The sequence below is a fragment of the Bombus pyrosoma genome, linkage group LG13 (genome assembly GCF_014825855.1).
Source record: "Bombus pyrosoma isolate SC7728 linkage group LG13, ASM1482585v1, whole genome shotgun sequence".
Lineage (NCBI taxonomy): Eukaryota > Metazoa > Arthropoda > Insecta > Hymenoptera > Apidae > Bombus > Bombus pyrosoma.
The window spans coordinates 5,564,049-5,589,709 of record NC_057782.1 but is presented as its reverse complement, the minus strand read 5'-3'; the positions used below and the strand labels follow the sequence as shown (position 1 = coordinate 5,589,709).

General features: G+C 38.8%; 2 protein-coding genes across 5 annotated transcripts in view; one reads left to right on the top strand and one right to left on the bottom strand.

The window, feature by feature from the left end:
• The window catches only part of LOC122574255, a 116,525-nt gene that overhangs the window by 77,118 nt on the left and 13,746 nt on the right, over window positions 1-25,661 (bottom strand). For all 3 annotated transcript variants that reach the window (XM_043741626.1, XM_043741627.1, XM_043741628.1), the window contains one exon: window positions 576-754. In XM_043741626.1, coding sequence (XP_043597561.1) covers window positions 576-754 — 179 coding nt within the window. The remainder of the gene's footprint in view (window positions 1-575; window positions 755-25,661) is intronic.
• The window catches only part of LOC122574256 (basement membrane-specific heparan sulfate proteoglycan core protein-like), a 298,381-nt gene that overhangs the window by 262,685 nt on the left and 10,035 nt on the right, over window positions 1-25,661 (top strand). The window lies entirely within an intron of this gene.

Below are 25,661 nucleotides of genomic sequence, written 5' to 3'. Positions count from 1 at the left end.
CAGTGAAAAAGAAATTATGAATTAATCCTTTGAAAGTACCTAGCATAAGTGCAATATCAAAAAAGCGACGTTCAATAATATTGACACTCAATTGGTATGAATATTCCAAATAAAATACAATATAACAGTAATCTCTGATATTCTCTGCAAGGACAATTAACCAGCAGGTTATTCTAAAGTTGTAGGTCGCTATATTCACGAATAAAAAATTCTCTCCTGGTAGTACGGAACAAGATAAGAAGGCCTGTAGTCTAGGATTTTGAAAAGTGGCAGGAATCTTTACTGCCTCTGGTTAACGAAACGCTAGCCGGAGGGACAGTTTCAGCCTTGGTATTTTTACGTGGCACCTTTATGGTGCAACTTTTCATATCGGTTATAAAACTCACGCTGCTTTTATAAAATACGATCTACGAGGCTAAACATTTTTTTCTTCCTCTCAGTTCTGTTTAGTAAAATAAAAAAAGAAAATATAGAACACTCATAATTTCTCGTCGTTTCTTCGTGCTGTCTTTAGAAATAACAAGGTTCGATGGGTAACTAGCGTTCCATTTGGCAAGAAAATTACTGCGGCTTACCACTTTATCTCCCAAATTTCGCACGCGGCATGGCAGGTACACGGTCTGTCCGACGAATGCGCTGACGTTCGCCGCTGTCGGTTCAAAAACGGGCAAATCCCCTTCGGCTGAGTCATTATTGGCATCGTTTGGTCGCCGCTGCGAACCCTCCTTCGATATTTCACGAAGTTGCACAGGCGCTACAAGCAAAACAATTGGGTTTGTGAAATTATATTTCGTGAAAGGTATATTGTTGTTGTAATAGTCCGAAGTAGAAACTTCGTTAGTGGATGTGTTAGTCATGGTTCGTTTCTATTGATCTCTATAACAATAATACGAAAAATACAACGAGAACCTCGCGGAGACGATACGACAAGTCCATTTTTATTGATTTCCTAACTTTTATGTTACTTGGTTGAAAAAAAAAAAAGTAGATATTTTAACGTGGAATAGTTGAAGAGTGGAACATAACTCGATAAATTCCAAAGTACGAGGCTTTTAAAAATAAATGATAAATGTACAATGTTTTTTTTAGAAACAAATAATAGTAGTTTACTTGTAATGTTAATCTAACATAATTAATATGAATTTTCATAATTAATGTTACTGATATTTTCAAATATCCAGGAGGGCGACAAAACGCATATTTAGGCGTTTTATTAATACGTTCTACAATTCATTTTCATTGTATCAGATTTTTGTAGCCGTATAAAAGAAATACTAAATGATACGAAATTTAATATGCTTGGACCCCGTTGATTAATACGCAAACGCTGTAATAAATACGATAATATGGCAATATTTTTTGCAGCCACTGTAAGCAGCATTTTTAATGGAATCCATTAGTCTCGTAACTCTTACACGGTAGCTCATACATTTTTCCGCCAACGAAGGAATTACCCCAAAAGAAACTTAACTTCTTTGAAATATTTTCTTTCTTCTTAAAAAGAAAAGAAGGCTCGAGAAATTCCAACAGACTCGTAAAATTCTCCTCGATATTCCAGCGGAGGATAAAAGAAAAATCACATGGATCTTGTTTGCTCATTAAACGCCTCGCTTTCCATGGATTAATCCGTGTTAATCTCGAGGAACGAGATCGGGATATTCGTTTTCTTTCATCTCCTGTGAGTTTCTTTCTCGTTTTTCGACTTCTTCCCTTCTGTGTGTACGACTGGACACGTGTTACCCGTAATCTGTTGGAGTTTCCCTGAATGAACTCGTCCGTCGGAATGGTCGCGAGCTCTATTCGAACGGTTGCCTCGTTAGTATACCTAGGAACAGTCTCTCCATCATCATCCATCATCATCAGAACGACATGGAACGATACCTATTCGCGATTGACAGGGATTGATCCGAAAGGAAAGTTGGGAATAAAAGCATGGTTCATCACGACTTTACTAACACAACGTGGCGAGCCACAGAAAAGGAGCAGTTTCCCTTCATCTCCAAATCTTTCGAAATACGAAAGAAACCCATAAAAGACCCCATTTTCTTCGAATTCTTGATCATTCATTCGTATCTATGAAAATGATTCATAAACGATTCGCAAAAGACTCGACTTTCCTGGAATATTTAATTCTGCTGGATGATCTTTGATGAGTACATTTGTTCTTATTTATTGTTTTTGGAAGGACGAGCAGACCCGCTCGTGGAACCGCGAGCGGATAAATGCGGCAGCTTTTATCATTTGCGCGAAATAAAACGGGGAATTTTAGCTGCTTTTCATTGCAGACTCGTAATAATCACTCATGTTCGAGATGTGTGAATCACAGCAGCTTTCGAAATTCATAAAAAGAAAGAAGGAAATAACGGGAAAGGGAAGAGGATGTAACAACTGTATTCTCTTGTCCTCGTCTCTTCTACGCTTTCTACTACCCTTTTACAGTCACTGGATCGCGGACACGCTTTTTTCTCGAGGTCGAAAACACAGCCGGATAAATTTAATTGGACCGTAACCGAGCGCGTGTAGCTTGAAACGCGGAAAGAAAAAAGAAGAGAGACGAGAATCGCGATGCTCGAGGTGCAAAAGTGCTATCGAATTATCAAACGAAGCCAACCAGAACGAGCCGCTGACATCGTAACTCGCTGTGCTGACTGTTTCGCATAAACAACGTTCTACCCAAACATAGAGGCCGGGTATCCTCTTTCCATCGTGTACAACCAACAACTTTCCCCTTCGTCCCTCTCTCGTTTCGTGGTCTCACGTTAACGTGTCACAGGCCGTTCTTCCCCAGAGGGGCGAAGCTCGGTGTACAGATAACACCCGTATATACAGCAGCACGCTGGCGTCATACAAATGACCAACTTCCCCTCGGCTGGTTTCCCAACGTCGCACGAATTCATCCTATCCCGACCTACTGATAACTGCAGATTAATTGACAAAAAGCAGAGTTCGCGAATACGGATGATGTACACGGGTTGAAAATCGTCGTGCAGCAGAGGGATTTAGTTACACGTCGACCTTTACCTCTTTATTTAGCGTTGCCCCGGGAAATAGGGTTGGGATATCGAGCCGCGTGACGAATTTATAGGCAACCGGGAGGGCTCACTGTTGACAGAGTAGAGTCAAAGGGGAGGATAGAAAAAGCTTAACACTTTCGCGCTGCTAGACGGGAATTTATGTTTTTGCCTAGTAAATGAACGCTGCACTATGAATTAAAAAGGAAACGTTTCCTTTTTATATTTTTGCATAATTTACCGCTATGCTTTGAATGTAAGAAAAGAACGCTTTTTTATATTTTTGCATAATTGGATACTGCACTATGAATTTAAATAAAATGCTTTTTATGTTTCTGTATAATTGAACACTGCAGTAAGAGTTAAAAGTAATGTTTTCTACGTTAGAATTTATGTTAGATATATATATATAATTATATATATATATATATATATATATATATATATATGGTAGTTTTTAATTGTAGATACATTGGTAGAAATGATGGTTTTGGGCAATTACTTTTATCACTCTAGCTATAATTGTCTGCGTATAATATATACACAGGTACACATTAAACGTTAATAATTCTAGTGTTAACTACTTGTACACATTTTTGTTTTGTGAGCAAGTTTCACGGCGAATATATCAGAACTTTTTGCACTATAATTTTTTCTCCGAGAATATAAAGTTGTTTATGCACTCCATCGCCTTTATTGTTGCACTTTATATCCTTGCATTGCATATCTGAACTTTTATGTGCACGTGCATATACGTTTCATATTTCCAGCATAATTTCAAGATATTATTTTATTTCGGCCCTTTATTCCTCTTCTCGTTTGCATACGTACCCATTTATAGTAGACCGTATGTTAAATAAATATGAGTGTTTTGAACATTTCCCTACAAAACTGGGAGTATTTAAATAGCTGAAGTTAACGTATAATTTATCTATCTACCAAACCAACATATCTAACAAACGTCTTTAAAATATGCATATTTAATCTTACGTTATTATAGTAAAAAATTACCACAAGTATAAAGAACAAACATTATCTCTCAGAAATGTCAGAAACAGAAATAACTGCTGAATATTCCCGGTGCCCCACTATAGTATGGCAAAGTTAAGAAAACCATCGAAATGAAGAATAAAGAAATCCGCTACTTCAGATTTTATTCTTCGTTTTAAGAACAGAGCAGAATCTCTCCAATGGTAGAAACTATAATCGAAATGAGATTAAATATCCGAACACGTGCCTGTAATCCTAATCAATACCCTTAAAAGAATCAGTAGAACGTGCTCGAACGTGTCAGCCGCCTTATCTCAGCCGCACCGTCGCGTTACTTCGTCTGACCAAGCACCGTCTGTTTCTATTTTTTCGCCGCTATGGGTTCGCTCACAGGAAAATGTCCGCAGATGATTCATTCCTTCGCCACTTTCTTCACCCCTCAAGCTATTCCCCTTCCATCGACGTAGTTTTATAATATTATAAACCGTATACAGGGTCCCGTAAACCGAAAGTGTTTTCTTTCTGTCTCTAGCTGAGCCGCGGGCTATTTTCCTTTGGCCGATCATGGAGACATTTTATTTTTTTTCTGCTTTTTTTTTTCTTTTACCTTCCCCCTTGGGTTTCCCCTTTTTAAAGAATTATGCCTCAAGCGCAACGCCACCAACTCTCTCCAACGCACGCCAGTTTCATTTCCATTGGCGTTGAAGATCGACTAGAATAATTGTACAGCGACGCCTCAGGCTCTCTTAGTCGGTAATTAAAGAAAAACAATAGCTATGTTTGCGATGTGACAGACGCGTTTCAAAAGACGGGGATAAAATTTCGAAAGATTCGTTGAAGCTTTAAAAGTTCGTAGATTAAAACGTCGTGACAAAATTTGAAAATATTTGCCGAAATTTTGGAAGTTCGTGGATCAAAATATCGCGATGAAAATGTGCAACACCTATCGAAATGTCAATGTCCCGTAGATCGAAGGATCATTATAAAATTTTGAAACACATCTGTATCATAATTTTCTACTGGAATTCTCTCGTTGGCTTAGCAATTGCATATTTCATTCTGCGCCCATTAAAGCAAAACTAAAGTGGATTTATCCGAGTCTATTACATTGTAAAGTTACTGTGAAACGCCACAGTGGATTAATTGGTTTATCGATCAATTAAGTATTAAGAACGCGATAGGTAGATGGTGCTTAAACGACAAGCTACTTTACTCACTAACTTTTTCATGAAAATTTTAACTTTCGATCCCCTATCGCTGGCCTTATAATATGATACGAAAGTATATCTAACTCAAACTTAAAGCTTATTTCAAACATTCATTATAGAAAATTCAGCAAGGTATATAGGCTCTAAATAGATTCTTCAAACGTCAAAAACTTTTTACTCCAGCTACATAGTATTACTTCTATTTCTTTTTCTATTTCATCCTTTTCCTTCTTACGATATTTTATTCGTATTAAATACATAAAATTACCTAAAAATCCGTAATCCTATTATAAAGCATAGCGTTAAAAATGTAACTATACATCGTTTACAAAGAAAAAAAAATATGCAACGAATAATTAAGCGCAATTCGTATAGTCTACAACGTGTTGATATTGGCGTTGTACCCGATAAAAGTAACCGCGGCAAAAAGTAGTCATTCGTTCTGTTTGCAGTGTAAGGCGACGCGATAAAAGAGAAACGCGCTTTGGTGAATCTCCTTGGGTGTGTTCACGATAAGGAGGCAGAGGCGGCACGTCCCACGAAATACAAATATCGCTTTCGAATGGAGCACCGACGAGGACGCGTATGTACGTCGGCATTAAGGCGAATTACTACGTGCTAAATCTCATGGCGTTACGCTATCTTTCGTAGGCACTCGACTCACCTCCTCGAAATCTCTCTCGCCCTGCTATTACGACCGAAGCTTTTTTCACCGGCAAACGACACTTTTATTTCCCGAAAGTATTATCCCGATTTTTGCCCCTTTTTGCACCCGTCTACGTAACGCGCGATTCCTCTTAGGGAGGAGGAGGACGCGTGTCGTTTGCGTAAAACGATGACGAACGATGTTTAAATCCGCATTCGAAGGAAACGAAGGGGGGATTATGGGAACCATTACGTACGAAAGTAAGGAACGCCTTATCGTAGACGCAATAAAGATTGGAAGTTTTTGAAGAGCCTCTTTCGTTACAAATAATAGCTGAAATGCCATATATTTAATACGATTTTTCTGAGAATCTGCTACTTCTACGTAATGCTTGCAGGTTTCACAATATAAGAGGGAAATCGAAAATTTGATTGCAATGCAACAAACTGTTGTGAATTTCAAAGAAAAGCTTCAAGTGGCAGTATCTTTAATTTAAAAAGATTGTGGCTGAAGTTAAACTCTCCTATTAAATTCCAGCTATTAAATCTAAATGGAAATATCAGATCGTCTTATAAAGCTATAAGTAATACGATTTTCCTGTAAGTTGAGTTTGGAACGATGAAATACTTCCACGATTTTAAAACAAAATTCCCGGCGTAAACTCTGTACTTAATTTCTTTTTCGAGAAGGATGTGCTTGTCCCACTTTTTTACCGAGGTTTTTAATTTTAGAAATGAGAGAAGCTCTCCAGTTCATTTGATATATTTTTATTCTTAATTCTGTGATATATTATGTACCGAAAGTAAACCGTGAATGTTTATACAATATTTATCATATCAAAAATATGAAAATATCCAGACAATGTAGAATTAAATATTTCAAAGAAAATACTCTCTCTCTCTCTCTCTCCTTTTTCCTCAGCGCAAAATTTACTAAGAGAAACACGTCTACATCTGGTTCCATTTTTCCAATCGTACCAATAAATGTGTACATTCACACAGTTAGCCTATACTTTCCAAGGAAATTTTTACATCTTCATCACTGCAATGCCGACACTTTCGCTATTTGCAAGCAGAGAATTCTTCTCGTTTCGTTTAACTCCACCTACGACTATCCACTTTGCTGGATGACATTGGGTACACGGTTTCTCGCATCATAAATCTCCATTTAGAAGAAATAGTCATCGAGAAGGCAGGATATCGGATAGGCGAAACGTCGAAGCCACGAAGAAAGAGTGGGATGGGAATAACAGTTGGTGACTATAAAACTACAAAGCAAACCAGCCGTTAATCTTACGTCTGTCTCGAATCCTGCGGCGGTCTACCGCTCTTAAACCAGACCAAACCTCATCCCCTCCCCTCAACCGTCTCAACCCCAAACCCTTAGCGTTCCGTCGCTCGAAACAATGAGGACGAAAGTTTACGGTCGCGCTAGGCCACCGAGAGAATCATATATTTTCGCCGCAATGCTCGTAAAGTGCGGTCGCTCTTGCCAGTCGGCACATCGCTGTGCGAGACCAACCCCTCGGTTACGTAGCCGTTGTACATGCGAGTACACCACCGTGTCAGCGTGTCACTGGCCACTGCCTCCGCGTAATTTCCGCGAAAGTGGACATTTCCTTGTCGACCGTATACTTTTTCCACTTTTCTGCGTGCCTTCATGGAACGCTTTGCCACGACGAGCGGACAGAATCAATGGGTTTACCCGTTTCTGACTTTTGCTTTATTGCTCTCTGCTGGGTCAGCCGCTGAAACGTGCTGGAACGCTCGAATGGGACTACGGGTCTGTCTGTTACGCTCGCAGCTAGCGATAAGACGAAGCAGATTGCTAGTTAGTTCGAGTGCGAGTGTAAAACTTGAGACGGAAACAAAGTATGCGTTTAAATATTTGTTATAGCATTTCCATAGTAATTAATCGATATAGTAGACCATTGATATATTAAATCTCGTATGATTCAGTAAGGTTTTTATATCGCTGCAAAAATTGAATATTATGAAAATCGAGTGTAAACTCTGATAGAAAGACCCGATAAAAGATAAGAAGAATTTCGTTGGAAGATAAGGGTACGTGTCAATACTTGTTGTAGCCACTATACATCAAGCAAATTGCAAGTTGAGTGTGAGGTTTGAAACAGAAACAAACTATGCTTTTAAGTTGATTGGAACTTAGGTAAGAAAAGTTCAGTTTCTTTACAAGCAGTTGAACGAATGTATAGATGGTAATTTCTTAAGTATATGTAATTAATTCTTAATTAAATAGATTGAAGTTGTTTTAACCAGAAGATTAGATCGTGCTACCTTTGTTTTGCTATTTATAACGGTAACAATAACTCTCATTCAACGTGACATAATTCGCCGAAATTCCGTCTCCCTAAATTCTGACTCTCGTTCTCATAGTCGCCGTAACTCTTCCATAATCCTCACAATTCTTTCCCTAAGTTCTCACTTGCACATTCTTTATGAAGAAATATGTAGCATGCGATGCTCTGCTTCACTTGTTCAAAAATTCTCTAACAGCGAATGTTAATTTTCTACCTAGAAGTTTTTCTTCTCGAGACGAGAATCTATCTTTCCATACAATGATAAAATCACTGTATTAACACTTGGTTTTAAATGACTTTTGAGATTTGGAACAATAGGTGTGAAGAGAATTGCTCTTTATTAGAGGATAAATGAAATCAGCGAAATAAAACGGAAATGGTTTTGAAAATAAAATCCACTCCGCGCAGAGAGGCTTTATCTACGAATATAGCAGAGATTCGAATCTTCTCTCTAATGAGAAAAGAGGTTCGTTCTTGATTTCATTGGCAAAGAGTTGCTCGAGCGAGGCTTGAATCGTTATAGAGTTGCTCCTGAACGAAATTTACTTTGCCGATGCTTCAAGGAATGGAACTTACACTTTCATTCCCAACTGGGAACGTTACACGGAATGAGTTTCCCAAATGGTTGAATATAAGTCCAGAGTAATTCCAGAGCATTGTATGTTGTAAGCATTGTATATCATTCCAGACTTAATATCTAGTTTCCAATGTTGCGATCGTCCATCCACTCTAAATTCATCCATCTTCTAATTACATTCATATCAATTATTAATTACGTCCATAAACACTGTTGCGCTATAATTTCACGTGTCGTATAACGAACTCATTCGACCCATCTTTTCGCAACGTAAATTATGCTGCGTTGCAATTCTAATTGTCGCTGCGAGTGAAAGCTTACAACGGTAGTTGTTCCATTGTTTAACAAACTGGGCCACCGCCATCGACGTAGCAATGGAAACCTGAATATCCTATTACAATGTCAAGTAATTCCAAGACAGGACATGTGTCCTATAGTATAATAATAGTTTCTGATGACAATGGCTACGACATCTCGATTGTTAAAACATTTACAATTTCGAATAGCAAGACGCAGGTCGAGGCTCGACTGGCTCTAAGTTATCTTAAAGCACGAACAATCCTAGCAATTTGAGAACATTTATGGCGAGCAACGTAATACGACTGGGTGCAATCGTCTTCATCTTCGAAATTTCTATCGTGTTCTCGCATAAACTTGCCGGTCCACGACCTCGCCCCCTTGCTTTATTTGCATATGATGCATTCACACTGCCGTGTCACACGCGTACACGACACTTCCGTGTGTTCATGTGACATGCATACCTGCAGTTAGACAGTTGAAACGACGCACAGGGGTAATGGATGTACTTTGCGATGTAGTTCGCTGTCAGCTACTATTTCGCTGTAATTGTAATATAATAAATGTAACGGCGCTCGAACCAAATTTTGTATAGCGCTTCGAACGAAATTATAAATCGACATCTGGTTGCTTGGAATTCGCAAAAAGTCGTGCAAGCGTTTCTTCGCGCTGTACTTTCAGTGGTGAATATATAAATGAAGGAAGTTCTTGTAATATGTTTAACATAGTTTAGATTGTAATTATTACGCGAAATAAGAATTGGAAAACTAATTTTATATTTATAACGGCCCTGAGTATACGAAACGTCGAAAAATAATTTTTTAGTTACTTAACTTGGCCTCGCTTACAAATTACAAGTGATAATTCCTTAGTAAACAGAAACAGGCTGAACTCTATACTAATTATCAGCACTGTATGCAATTTAACATTTCAAAAGTTACCTTATCAATATAACATCAAACCAACCACATGTTCTATTGGAAAATCCTATGGAAAACCTATTGAAATTTCTCAAACTTTACACCGCAATAACTCGGAATATAATAACGCGTCATCAACGGCACGAAGCACGTTAAAAGCGGCAATTCTTCTCCTTTAAAATGCTTTTTACCTCGTCCCGATACGACGTCCTGTTCCCGAGATATCGTCGTGTAAAGAGGAAGGGAATTTTTAATAATTTACTCGCTCTGTCCTTGTCGCACACTCGGACCTCTCTCTTCCTCTTTCTCTAGCACGCGCTCACTGACCTACCCCGCACTAGCGATACGTGCGCTGGTCAGTGACAGACGTTGAGTCAGCGTTTTTTTACCATTGCTATTGCGACGTACGCATTTCCAAGAAAAAATGTAGGTCACGCTGCATTCAGGAATTCCGCATTCCCTGTAACTTAATGAGCAACTTAGAACAGCCATATCTCCGAAACCAGTTGAGATATCGAGATGAAACAAAAAACATAGTAATGAGCATACTCTCCTCTATCCATGGACATGAATTTTAGTACACATTTGAACGAGTGTTTTAATTCGAAGTGAACATTATATTAACATCGTTCCATTGATTTCAATTAATTATCTCCAAAGGCAGTTGAGATATCGGGATGAAAGAAAAAACATAGTAATGAGCACGCTCTCCCCTATACATGGACGTGAACATTTGAACGAATGCTTTAACTCGAAGTGAACATTATATTAACATCGTTCCATTGATTTTAATTAATTACATCTCGAAACTAGCGTAATTATACATTCATATGGTGTAGCATTATCTCATTGTACGGTAAATTAATTTGCCAACGTTATAACCGGACATCATTGCGACTACACTGTACGATGAATTACTTAATTGGAAAAGAATTGAATTGTTTATAATTCATTCCGTAATAACACGCCAAGCATATTGAATTAAATACCACCAGGCTGGAGTACGATTGAAAAATTCAAATTAACGAGAAACCAGTTTATTAAGCCGGACTCATTTGCTTCAACGTAATTACATCGCAACAAGGATTCTTTTTTTCACCGTTTCTCGCGATTATTCCAAGTTGTAGTTTGGTTGCGAATTGTCGGTCTCAGATTAACCGACCGCGTGCACCTGCGATAATTACAGCTGTGCCTAATTTACGCTCGATCAACGGGCTCGCTCTCAACGGCGTGCTGCACGCCACGCCGTATATTACGTCCATAGTTCGCGGAGGAAATATAGAGACTGCGAGCAACTTCGATGAGGAATTACTAATCGTGGAACAACTCGGCTACGGTTAAAGGGAAAGTGAAATTTCCCGAGACGAGGGGAGATGGAACACGGTGTAAACAGCGTAGAGCTCTCGTCACGGTTAGGCTGAAGAACTACCACGTGCTCGACACGTGTGTTTGCGCGCGTGCTTGTCGTGCACGCATCCCGGGGTACATCCCATTGCATCGGCTCGGGTTACGGATTATAAACGTCGCGTAATTCGCGCAGAAACAGCGAGCTGAAGTGAAATTTGCCAGTCACGCTACATCATGCCGCGTAAATACGACCCTGCCGTGGGAGTACAGGGGAGAACGTTGGTCTTTTTCACTTGCCAGTGGCAACTCGTACAGTTCCATGAACATTTTTCTCTCGTACTTTCTGCGTCTGTTCGTGTTACTATTTTCAAGCGAACTACTAGATTCGAAAAAACGAATGTATCTCGTTAAACGTGCGCGACATATTAACTGCAAATAATGTGAAGTCTCGCGTTCCTTCCCTTTAAACATTTATCGTTTCATTAACGTTGGGGGACCGTTTTATTTTGTCACGTGGACTACTGTTTATATTGTTTCAATTAATTAACTGTTGGCAAGATTAAAGAAAGATCGAGAGAAAAGAGGGTTTGCAAAGGCAAAAAGAGATTAAATTGATGTAGCGTTCGGGAAATGTACGGGAAATGAAGACGTATTAGAAAGACGGAGAGCAGCGGGACAAAGAAAAGGCAGCGTGCCGCTAATAAAACTAGACTAAACGGACTTCTTCAACTTTACAGGGGAGACAAAAGGCTAAAGGGGGGCGAGGAGAAAGAGGGACGATGAAAGACGAAGAGAAAGGACAAAAATGTTAGAACTCCCTTACCGGTGACTGGAACAAATACTTTCGTCTGTTTTATTTCTTTGCTGTTCGAGGAACTGTGTCATGCGTCGTCAATGTTTCAGGCAAGTACCTTTAGAGTTCCTTCCTTCTCGGAGAACAGTTCGTCCTTTTTCCTCAATTTATCAGTAAGCTAATAAACCTTTAAATGAGCTGAATCTACAAAAGGTTGGAGGAACAGATAATCACAATTAATTTTTATTTTCCTTCGTTCGCTTTCTCATTATGGTAAAAACTCTGTCACGTGAAGATACTTGTAGAAAAAAGATTCAAAGGTTCTGTTCGTTATTCGCTTTGCGGACGAGAAAAGAGAGAAAGAGGAGAAGGACTTCTTTCCGTACTCGGAACAACCGCTGTGTTTCAAGTAATAAAATTAAACGACTCGACCTCGGTATAAATATGTGTGTAACTCGAGATACGAGAATGGTTACCTAGGAATTATGATAACGTTTGTCTTGACGTTGAAAAAAAAGCAAAGGGTGAAAGAATAGTAAGGGTACGAAAATTACGAAGGGGAATAAAAGCGTAAAAGACAGAGGGATGCAGATAAAGGGAGAGAAGGGTTGGAGGCGGACCAAGGGCTAGAAAGGGGCGAAAAAGGTATGGAACAAGGGTGGCGAGAAACTTGAAAAATGCGAGGAGAGGCGAGAAAGCTTTCTGGGTTTCATGGGTGGAAAATAGGTGGCAGGTAGCCGCACTTCTAAAGAGAAGAAATCACTCGACCGGATCCGGTCGTCTATTTTTTGCTTTTCTTTCCCTTCCTTTTTTTTCTATTTACCTAACGATCCGTTGAACGGGCCGTTTCTGTCCGTCAGAATGACGGAACACGATATCTCAACGTCGAAACGGAAGCTGTCCGCTCGCTCGCCGCTGAATTTTCTCGCGCGACGAAATTAATGCACGGCGATCAATCCGCCCTGTTGATGTGCACTTCGCGAAACGCTTATCGCGTAACGACTGCTCAAATTAAAACTTAGAGGCGCAAGAACCGAGCACAGAGGGAAACGGTTCTACTGGCGTACGGATAAAACTTCATCGACTTGCAGTTGGGAATGAAATGATATTAAACGTGTAATTAAACAATGTATTTTACGTGTACGATTGCAAAGAATTGCCCTAATTTCGCTTAAAAAGGATTCTTTCAATTTGAAACTGAAAATATTAACTTTTCCACTCTTGAAAAAATGTTCAAACGCTGACTAGGTCTGTTACTTTAGAAGATTCCAATTTTGTAATTCTTAAATTTCAATTTAAGGACCAGAGAATTCCAATTCTTGATATAATAACTCAGCAATGGTCCGTCAATCTGACCATAAAAAATGACCCACTTTCTACTGGCGGGGTATTAACTTCTCGGAGCGACGTCTACCTCTTTTGAGTACGAATCGCTTTTAAAATCGCCAGCAAGCCGAACCTGTTGGCGAACTTTCGTAATTGGCCGAACTACTTTGGACAACTTAATTTTTCGCTCGGGTCAGGTTGATTCAGCCACTAAAACGCAAATAAAACCACGGATAGCTCGGTCGGTGAAATTCAACTTGCCACGCTTCGACTATATGAAACAGGCAGCGTTTTACATATCCGGGATCATAACTGACAACTTAACTGGCTTCAGAAAATTACGTTGAAACGATTCGAGCCACGATACAGTCACGTCATAAAGATCGAATAATGCCTGAAGAAACTATCGTGAATTACCTCCCCCTGCCTCCCTCCCTCCCTCCTTCTCTCTTTCTCTCTCGATTTTCTCTTCCTTTTACCCACGGACAGGGGGCAATTTTCTCTCCTCTCGCGTTTCCACGGTTTATTGAAAAAGCTGAACAGAAGAGGAGAGCATGAAAGTTCGCAATTTGCACCAAGTGCGAGGCTGTCTCGTTGAAGCGGCGCGGAGATCGGGTCGAAAGTTCAATCTCGTCTCCGCTCGCATTTCAACCGATATTTTGTTCCGCGAAGCGCTTCCTCTCTATCTCTTTCTCTCTTTCACAGTGTCTCTCTAATTCTCTTCTCCCTTTGCGCCTCACCACTCGCGGATTGATTTTTACGATCCAACTTTTATATTGCCCGCGGCCGCAGCGAGGCTTCGTTCGATTTCAATAAAATTAATTACAAACTACCGACTGAGACGTCCAGATCGTCGGACGGGCGCCGCTTTTAATTAGTGTTCCGCAGAAATCGAATAAATGACTAGCTGGACTCCTCGGCTTTCGTCATCTATTCTGGTAATTTCGATAATGAAACGTCTCTCATCGGGAAGGATATTTTCTCCCATCTGGCGTCTCGTGATAATTGCCGCGCCTTTCGAACATGATTACTCGGCTCTGCTTGGAGTCACGGAATGCACGGTAAATTTAATCAGAGCGCAATTGTCTGTTACGTGTACGAAATGATTTCGCATCGACTTTCTTCGTGGACGAAGACTTTAAGAAAATAGGACCGAAGCGATTATCGGTTTCGTTTAAAGCTAGATTAAGATGGATGCACGTAATAGGGAGTAAATTGAGGATAAATTACAGACGGGGGTACGAAGAAGAAGTACTCTTGTTTCTCTTTCGTTCGGAGGATTACTTGCTCGCAATACAGCGAGACATTAACGACAATTGTCCCCTCCGTGTTTAATGTAGATTTCAAGGCCGTAGAACGCGATCGACAAGTGACATTGTAGACGCTGTTGCACAAGAATCAAACGAAGAACGTGGTGTAGAATTATGTTTTATCGAACTAGTACTCTGTACGCGTACCGTATATAGTATGTTCTACTATTTTTCCAAGCAAACTTTGTCTGCCTATGTTAGGATATAACATAAATTTGTCGTGTTTTTATATTCATTATGCGCCATTTATTATACACTTTAGAGTAGAGAAAAAGTCAAAAACTTTCTCTACTTTTTGACATATTAAAGTTTCGTTTTTACAGCCCAGTAAAATTTCATAAAAAACGTTAGAACTCACGGATCGCAATAAATTTCCAGTGAACTGACGGCTCAAATATAACTTTTAACTTTTATAAGAAAAGAATAGACTCGCACACAATGCAGTTAAAAAGAAACTGGTATAAAAATATAGGATAGTAAAAAATTAGATTTATTATGCTACTCTGTTCATTTCGGTTTTATTTCGTTTCAATCAATCAATCAACTCCGATACCAATGTTTATTTGATACCTCTAGCTTTAATTAAAGTTATTCGCACAAAAAATTCTATTGCTGTAAAAGATATATATATATATTCGTTTTTGTTATAACTTTATAACAAAGCTTCGAACATTGTTTCGCATAGTTATATGTACCAAATAATCTGATAAAACGTTTTCCATGTGAAATGTTAGGAAAAAGTTTGTATACCGGATGCAAACAGATACGCGAAAAACAAAATCACTTCTGAAAATTCCATATGAATTCTACCATATAATTTTACTTCTAATCAAATATCAAGTCTGTTTGTCACAAAAATTGCTACACAAACAGGAAGAATAAAATAGTTTTTCGAAAAGTTCCGTGTACTCTATTCTACTATTTAACACTAGTCAAACATCACGTTTATTTTTCGTGAGCGACGAAGGATTAGCCAAACAGACACAGTGCGATATGTAAAATTAATCACCGTGAACACACGGAGAGAGATAGAGAGCGCCCAAAGGAAAAAGAGCAAACGTCGAGTGGGTCGTTTATTTGTAAACCTTTGTGAGATTAGTTTCTGAAGCCCAGAAAGCGGAAGTGGCAAAACGAAGAAGAGAATAAAAAAAAAAGATACACGGAGAATGAAAGAGAAGGATGCATGCACGGCGCCAAGTGCAAGTTGCTCGTGAAAGCCATATGACGTAGGCGCATACCAAATAATTTATTTCTGGCTGTGTGGATGTGCACGTGGATGTATGAAACGTACGAGGGAATGTTCTAAAAGGAAACGGTTCGTGCAAGGATAATACCGTCCTGGCCAAAGTGCGAAGCTCGTCCCTCCAATTAGTTGCACAATGCAATTACCGTGGGTATTATTCTATTACGATGCCTGTTGTTCGAGTAATTTAATCATTGCGCGGCTCCTTATCTAATGTATTATTCTGAAAACCCGGAGAGGCAGAGGAAAGAAAACGGGCGCGGATGAGTTTTCGTTATCTTCTACCATTCGACGCAAGGAAATATGTAAAATAAATAAATGTGAAAGATACTCGGTTAAGAGAAAATTATATTCCGGTTACTTCTATAATATTTGTCGAAGAAATTCATAAATTAAAGTGCAGTGAGTAAAATGAAAATATTTTCAGGAGCACTATATTTTATTATTCAACTCCGAGAAATATGATAAATATTCGCGAAAGATGCTTGATTCTGAAAGAGAAATACCTTGGTTATCGTTGAGATATTTTCCGAAGACATTAATAAATTACGATGCAATGAATACATCAAAGATGTGCATATAAATTATTATTTTAAAGAATATAATTAGGGAAATTCTATCTAATTAAAGATTTATTTCGCTTGGTAGAGATTATAGCGTGTATCATAATTTAGATATTATGTGTGCTTTTGTATATTATACGCATTCGGAGCATATTGCAATATCTTTGAGTTTCCATAAATGTATAAACATCCGCCGTCTGAACATGAATTTACTCGTTGTTTAAACGAAGCAGGTAAATTCGCTTACTATCTATGTATTTCTTAAATTATTTAATTTTCATTATTCATCGATCAATAAACCTAAATCCATAAAAGAAGAAGAATATGTCTACTAGCAACGGGTAAATATTTACTTAATATTAATTTATCGACGAACCCATAATCCTGATTATAAATGCAAATCCTCTTAAAAGATAGTCAGGATGAAAACAGTGGAGAAGCAGCTGTAATCGAAAGGTGCACCAGTTAACAGGTTGATAAAGCGACCGAACAACTTTACCCTACCTCAGCGAAACTTTTAAATGAACAAATTCACGGCACGCTCGCAAGGCGTATGTTTTATCGCGAGCCGATGAAACTCTTTAAGCTGCATCGACGAAGATCGAACTAACTGCTGGCTCTTTGAGCACCGGCTTTAAACGAGCGAGAAAATGGATCCGGGGCAGCAACGTGGCGGCAGGAAGAAGCTGTCCCGATCGAACGGGCATTAGAAGCGGGATCGTTTGAGCGTATAAATATCGGTGAGCAGCGGGCCACGGATATTCCACGGGTCCGTGAATGTGACACGAAGGCGGCGACACGGGCAAAACAGCGCGGCGGGGAACCGAGAAACCGAAAATGCTGTCTGTCGCCCGGTCATTTTTCACTTTTATACTGGTTGCCAGGATAGCCCGGGTGCGGCGAATGCATAAAAGTAGAACAAAAAGGCTGGAAGTGGAATGGGAGGGAGAGGTTAACGTGCACGCTCGACTCACCGTATCCTGTACCAGTCGTAAGATGGAAGAAGAAACCGTAGCAAATGCTTTCCGGAAACCCATTGGACCGTCAGCACGAGCGTATCGAGGCGAAATTGCGAAAGAACGAAAATAAAGATGGGTCGCAGGGATAGAAGGAGAAAGGACAAGGAAAGGAGGAAGGACAGGAAAGGGACACTGGTGGATACGTGGAAAGTGGTTCGTAGTAAGGAGGTTCATGGACGATAAGAAAGCCAAGGATTCTGTGTGCTAGTCTAACGGAAGGAAGAAACGAGGGGAGGAAGAAAGGCGAAAGGAAATGCAATAAGAACGGGTCACCGAGGGGAGTGAGAGAAGAACGACAGATCGCGGGAAAAAAAGATGGAAGAATGGAGATAAATAAGAAAGCTGGGAGAGAAAAAAAAGTTGCGTAGCCGGAATCACGCCCTCGTTCTCGCCAGATGCAATTCTCTAAGAACGTATCGGCGACTAATTTTAGATAATGGCAGTTCGTACATTCTTCTCGGCTCCAACGATTCAGAGGAACGTTGAAAATAGGTAACAGCCGTGCACTTGCACGCGCCATTGCGTTAATCTTTGCATTTCGGAAACTGCAATGAATCAGATTCCACGAGGTAAATCGACCCAAGGGGAATGAAGAAGAAGCAATCGAGCGTTTCATCTTGGAATGAGACGATGGTATTTGTATGCTGGAATCGTCGTTAATTCGCTCGTCGTCAGCAAAGTAAAATGTGTGTAAAAAGTGTCAGTGGTAGTCGATGACGGCAATGGTTCATCGGGCCAATCTGACTGCCAGCAGCATAAACAGGAAAACATTCGTTTGTTCGCGGCATCCCAGAATACATAAGGCGCAGCCACGCATGTCTACTATACGTTGGAACATCCACCCACGCGCACATACAACACACACATTGTGTGTACACGCGGGACGACTCTAAATCACGGCGTCAGAGTCGAATTAACAGTCCACAGCCTCTGGTACAGCCCGTGACGTTTGCAAACCCCCAGCCCTTTCGTTACACGCCGGACACCTCCCCCTACGAGCTGTTGGTTCGTCTAATCGATTTAACATTTTTGCTCCGTTCTTGTTCACGAGTGTTTGAAAACTTTCCAATTGCTTTCTAAAATATGTGACATTCCAAAGAGATCAATCCGTGAGAAAATATATTTGGATTTTCGTATTGAAATTAGTCAATAAGAAATAATAGTAATACACGTAGTTCAATTTTTTGGAAACTTAATAATTTATTAATGTAATTCTAAACAATAACGACCTATTAAAGTCATGAAAATTCTATACGTGAGTTGATAAAGCTCTTATCTACAGAATTTCGAAGATAGTACGTTTTTACGTATTAAAATCAATTTATCAAAAATCGTGATAGAATAACTCCAATATCATATCGAGGTTAATCCAAAGCTCTGTACAAATGAATAGGGCATGTCGCTTGTTTTATGAAAAATTGGTTTATTAGTGTAATACTGAATTGGCGTGTTTTATCCCAGTACTTATTGAAGAGCTATTAAAGTTATCGAAACTCCGCGTCGTCGCACTTTCGAAAATAATAACGGATAAAGTAGTGGGAAAAATAAATAATTGAGATTTCAAAGAAAATCAATTCGTCGAAAATCACGAATGAAATATCTCCAATTTCATATTGAAATTAATTGGATTCTTCTGCAGATTAATTCGTTAACGATAATAACGCGAATACCTGGCTACAGATGTAGCTGTGACGTAATGGTAAATGTGATTTTCATGGTAAAATCGGCACATTTATAGACGGATCATCAACGACATTAGATCGACACCAACGCGCCTGACGTATCTGACCCGAATTCGATTTGCTCGGATGTTGTGCAATGCGGCTGGATTACCGGATGTGTCGAATATCGTACCATAATTTCGTCGCTCCTGTTTGTCGGATCATTCTATGGCGCTAGCATGGCGCCTGTTTGAAGGGCGGAACAAACGGCTGAAGGGGGATGTTATGAGGGATTAACCGGTCAGCCCGTGAAATGTGTCTTGGCCATTGATATTAATCCAAGCGAAATTAAATCAACGAAATTAAATAAAAAGAGACGAGATATTTGATATTTATTTTATTTTGTTCGATAACATTTACCGCGACTTTACGCAGGATTGAATATCCCATTGAATCGTCAAAATAATCACGTTCCATATTTCAATAGAGGAGTATTTTATTTGACGTATATGTGTTGCGTGTTTGTATTTAGAATCATTTATAATAGACGGAGAAAAATTCATTACGCACGTCACGCAAACATACTAGAAGATAAACAATATTTTTAAATACTTTATAAATATATAATATCAGTGTTTCGTACTGTTATGAAAATTCTGAAGCGGGAAATCACAAATTTTTATAACGTAAATATCGACAAGGATTTGAAAGAATTTATTTCAACTACGTATCATGTTTGCATCACTTCCTATCGCTAATTGAAATAGACAAAAAGAATCCTCGTTTTCCTAGAATCATTAATAATAAATAATCCAAGTCGCCATGTTTTAATAATACAAAAGTGTAATATTATTAAACCAACCGTATCAATAATTAATAATTGCAATTATTCCGTCATTACTTCATCGAATATATAACTATTTTCTCTAACTATTTTTAACAAATTAATAAATATTACATTTCAATTGTTAATTTGTTCCCATCAGCATCATATAGCTCTATCCTCTTCAGTAACATTTTGAGAGACATTTACACGCATGTGTACGTGTTCTGAATAATTTTTCTTTATAGTATAAAATTCTTCCAGCTACAGAATGATCAAAGTCTCCAAAAAATAAATATCTTTTTCTAAACTCAGTAAATTTATCCCTAGAAAAATAAACGTTGCGAGATTTCACGAGGATATGGACGAATTTTCTATATAATCCCACAATACGGTTGGTCCAACCTATCGCGATGCAATTTTCCCAGGCACTTTGCGTGGAGGACATGGTGGAATTCCGCGTATCGGTGGAACGCCACGGATCGTTATTACGGCCGCGAGAATTCGTTTTAATTGCGCGAACGATCGTGAAAGTCGATAACGCGGTAGATAGGCATACGTGTTCCGCTTTACTCGCGTAATCCGTGGCCGGGACACGTGTAGAAAGAATTGATCGAACTCGAAAATGAAGGCGAACCGTGGCTATGCTTCATCTGCCGGATAGAATGTTTCCTGGCTAAGCTAAAAATATTTTTTTCCCCCCGATAACGAAAATTATATCATCTTATGATTCGTATTTGTCAGGCATAACACGACTGTTCATAAATGCCATAAGCACCTCTGGTACTTGAATTTAAAAAAAAGTGTACAATTTAATGATAAATTAATTTAAAAGTAGCAGTAAAGAGGTGGTGAAATGAAATATTTCTACAATATTTTTATAAGCTTTCACGATTAAGAATGTCAGTTGTATTATTGCGCGTTGGGTCACAAAGATCAATTTAATCTTTCATAATCTTTTGAGAATATTCTGGCATGCTATGATAATTATAAACATAATAATCATTGTAGTTGGACTTTTTCATAATTTTGTAATTAAAATATATCATATTAGAAGCAAGTATTTGGATAATAATGAATAATAACGTAAATCACACGTTGCTATACACGTTGTATACATATTTTTATCTGTCGCGAATAAATAAATTAAGTATGCAAATGAAAGCGCGACGACGAAATCCCGACTAAATAATACTTTGTCATCGCGACTTGCAGCGTGTTTACAATTTCTCCGGTGGAAATGCGACCTAAAATATTACATATTATCGATCGAGCCACTGAACAAACAAAACTGGCCCGTGTTAAAACCAAGTTATTACACAACGGTATAAAATCACTGGATGAAGGGATAGTTTTTCTCTGCACGTACCCTTATAATATTTCTTCTAGTAGCACATTAATATTACACCGTAGCCACGATATTGTAACTTCATTTCTCTGCGGACGCGTATTCGTTGTAAATAATGTCATTTATTGAGTTTTTAAACGCCCCGTCTTTACAGAATTATTAATTACCAAGCATCGTTATGGGGATTTCTCGGCTATTTTAATTATCCTGCCATTAAGAACGATCGTTAAGTGAAATTTTCCGTGCAATATTAATCATAAGTCCCGACGGCTTTACTCTACTCTCTGGTCAACCTGCCACTTTTTTTCTTGCCCTTTTAATTTCGAGAAACTGTAGCTGCGGCAAGCAACACTCTCGTGTCGTGTGTTTTTATCGTCCCCTGTTAAAAGGCTGATAATCTATATAATGAATCGATTTTAACGAATGTATACCGTTGTACTGCTCATTTTTTTTTTTCACGTTTTCCTTCGTTTCTTTCCTCCCTCTCTTACACGACTGCGGAAAAAGAGCCATTTATCTTGAGGGTCGTTAACGTGAGAAAAATTTGGTGAGTTGGGCGGCAAGAAGGCGTGTCTTGCTTAGAACGGTTGTAAAAAAATCAACGGATCGTTGTGGATCTTTCGGTTTGGAAAGCTCGACCGAAATTGGCTGGGAATCGACGTTTAGGGGTTGTGTAAATCCGCGAAACCATAACGGGCCGGAAAACGGGAACTCCGCTCAAGTTTCGTTGGCACTTGAAACTCTGTCGAACGGTTTCTAACTACCTGAACGAGAAATCCTGGTTGTACGTTCGCCTCGAAGGAGGAAACTGAGAGCAGAAACGCTTCTCTGAAATTACTTCGCCGAAAATTTCAATCCTTTAAATCGTCTTAAACAACAAGCTTCGACTGTCAGTTTCAGCAAGTCTTGTAATAATCATTAGAAAGTAGGAGGGTAAATGTTTACAAACAGAATATAAATGAATTTTCCATGAAAAATCACAATTTTTCACAGGTATGAATTTCCTATTTAATGAAAGCAAAAGACGTAGATTCAAAGATTACATCGATAAAATTGCCAAGAGGAATAAACACGAAACTCCCACTTCGAAGAACTTAACGACCAAAATAATTACTTTAAAAAGAAATAAGCAAATATTTGCAAACATTGGAAATGAAATTTCCACGAAAAGTCACGGCTTAGATGCGAGTTTTCTGTTATGTGACGATATGTAGTAATTAAAAGAAGAGGATCGTGAATATCGATTCAAAGATTTCACTGATGAAATTGTGAAGAGAGATGAACACGAAACTCAAAGCGGAACGACCATACAAACCACGAAGACGGATTGCGATACAAGAATTTAATACGAATACGCCACGGCCAGGTGATTTTAATATCGCGCGTGTGGTGAATAGGATAGTTTCACGTTTGCAGTTACACGTGTACCGATGCGAACGCATCGCGGCTACATGACTTCGTTAATGAAACTCTGTTAGAGAATTTCGTGGTCGTGTCTGGTTCCCTTTTGCTGGATTGAATCAATCCGCTGACAGATTGCATCGAGATAAAATAACAATGGGACGGATGAAGTTTCGTTCGCAACGGCTTAATTCCACGTGTAAATCTCAGACACGCGAGAAACATCAACTCCATTTCCTCTCTCTGTTTTCTTTGAATTCTCGTTGTTGTAGAATTTTCCTTAGCCAAATTATTCGTATTTTTTCGAATCTTTGAACTTAAGAGATTACAATATCATATTTCTTCTTATGAATAAATTTCATAAATTGTAAGCATATTTTCAATTCGATCATTGGAAGAATTTAATGGGGAATTATAGAGATTATCCTGTCCATGGTATCGAATATACCATAGATTTTAGTTTAGAAGAACATCTATTTTAGAAGAAAGAATTTTGTACATTTTCCAACAAGTAATCCAATTAAAAGTTGAAGTTGTCATGTCAATTGTCCATTTATCGTGATGTTGTTGTAGCATTGCCGTATCTTTTAATGACCAGAGGATCCCGTTTCCACAACTGGAGACGAGCAAACTATTAAAAGTTTGGTTTGAAATCACCGAATTTATAACTTTGCAGCGATATTTCTAAAAGGAATTTTCAGACATTAAGAATGTTTACGATCCCATTATACATTTCAGGATAGTTTCAAATTAAAGCGAAGTTTTCAAAATTATAAATACTTAAAATCACATATTTCCAGATAATTTCGAGCCAAAATCAAAGTGAATTTTTAGTAAATACGAATTTTCAAAGTTCAGTTTAAAAAAGTTACAAGTCTTTGATTTCGCGCGAAAGTAAAAGGAAATCTTTAATAAATCCAAACTCTGAGAAGCGAAGTCCTTAACGAAGTTCTTATCAAAATCTTATCATTTCGAGGTGATTCCAAGCGAAAATCAAAATGGCTTTCTTCTTCGGTGCGTTAGTTTCATGATTCCAATAAACCATGCCGATCGTCTTGAATTTCACAAGAGGAACTCTAGATGATTGGATACCGCGCGAAAACGCGGCGGAAATTAACACGCATCGAAACAAGCAACAAGTAAACCCTCCCCTTTCCGTAACGACCATTCTTACCCTCCTCCTATCTCACTCTCTCTTTCTTTCTCTTCCTCTTTCCTCCTCTTTCCCCGACGTATTTTATACCGAGACCATCGAGCCGAGTCGTTTAAACACTAGCGCCGCGGAGAAGATTGCGAAATGGGGCGCGGCCGGTCACCCGGTTCTCCAGTGCAATCTGAAACGTTGCGGACGATTTCTAATTAGAGCGGCTCACCTATCTGTCTCCGGAGATGTTGCGCGCCGAAAATTTCGTTTCTCTCCGTTTCGTGAAACGCGGACCGTAAGAGAAGCAAAAGAAAAAGAAAGGCATACGTAAGAGATAGAAGCCATAAGGAAAGAGACGAGAAAGAGCAGTGAATCATTCTATGAGCATAAATTAGCGAGCCGTCGCAACGCCGGTTAATTAATTAAGGTAAATTGTCCTAAGCGTAAGTAACTGGCTGGCGCCTGGGTCACTCCTCTCAGGCTCGGTTCTCTCTTCTCTTCCTGGATAACCAGGACTTTCTTCGAGCTGTCTGGCTGGCTGGATGAGTTTCCGGAAGAAACTGTCCTCCTTCTCTGCGGTTTCTTCTCACCGTTTGACACCACCCTTTTTGGGTCATTGTCTTCTCTGTCTTCCCTCGGGGACCGAGGGTGAAAATGTATCTTTTGGGGAAAGAGCTCTATCCTCGAGATTTATCGGCTGGAGTATCTCGTTGTCCCAAAGAAGAGGTTTATTCGCCGCGTTTATTTCACCACGACGTGATCGAACAAGCGACGGATCTCTTTTTTTTGTTTGCCTCAGAGCATATGTAGTAAAGCCGACACTTAAGTTTGAATCTAGAATGTTACATTTCGTATACAAGCGTCAGATTTGCTTTGGGATGCCTGGAAGTTTGAAATATAAGGACTCCAACTGTTGCGTGGAAGATGGAATCAATTTTAGGTTTCTGAATGTTTCATCTGCTTCTTTACGGCCCTTCTTAGCTTTGTTTTTATCATACCTGTGTGGAAAGTTAGATATTTCTGTATATTCTTATAATGTAGATTACATGTAGGGGTTCAGAGGAAAAGTGATTGTGTTTTTGATTCGAAGAAACTATGGACGATATTAAACTCTGACACAGTTACATTCGTAGATACATTTTATGAATACATTGTGTTATACGAAACAGTTTGAAATTTCATTAGGACTATAATGAGAAATGACTATTATGATTATATTAGTAAAATTTGAAACCAATTCGAAAATTGTACATTGAAACTACAATTATCCATTATATTAATAAGCTTCGATATCCAGTGGGACCATCTTTAATCTTATTACATGTTTAAATGGCTATTAATGATGTATACTAATATTTTACTAAATGTAATTTCTATATGCACTTTCGGATTGGTTTCACGAACGTAATTATAACAATCGTGTTTCATTAGAATGCTAATGGCATTTAAAATGTTTCATATAACACGCATAATATAAACATTAAAAGTTTCCTATGGCAGTTGTTCAAAAACTTTCATGAGCCATTCTGTATGCTTAAACGTCAAAATATATCATTCTGCGTACTCGTATAGATCTACAAATTCGTTATAAAGTCTTTATAAATAAATTCGCTTGAAACTCACTATATACATCAACGCATTTGATACCAGTTCCTCCTCAAACAACACATTGTAGCATTGATTTTTCAACTGTTACCTCGTTACGTGTAATTAC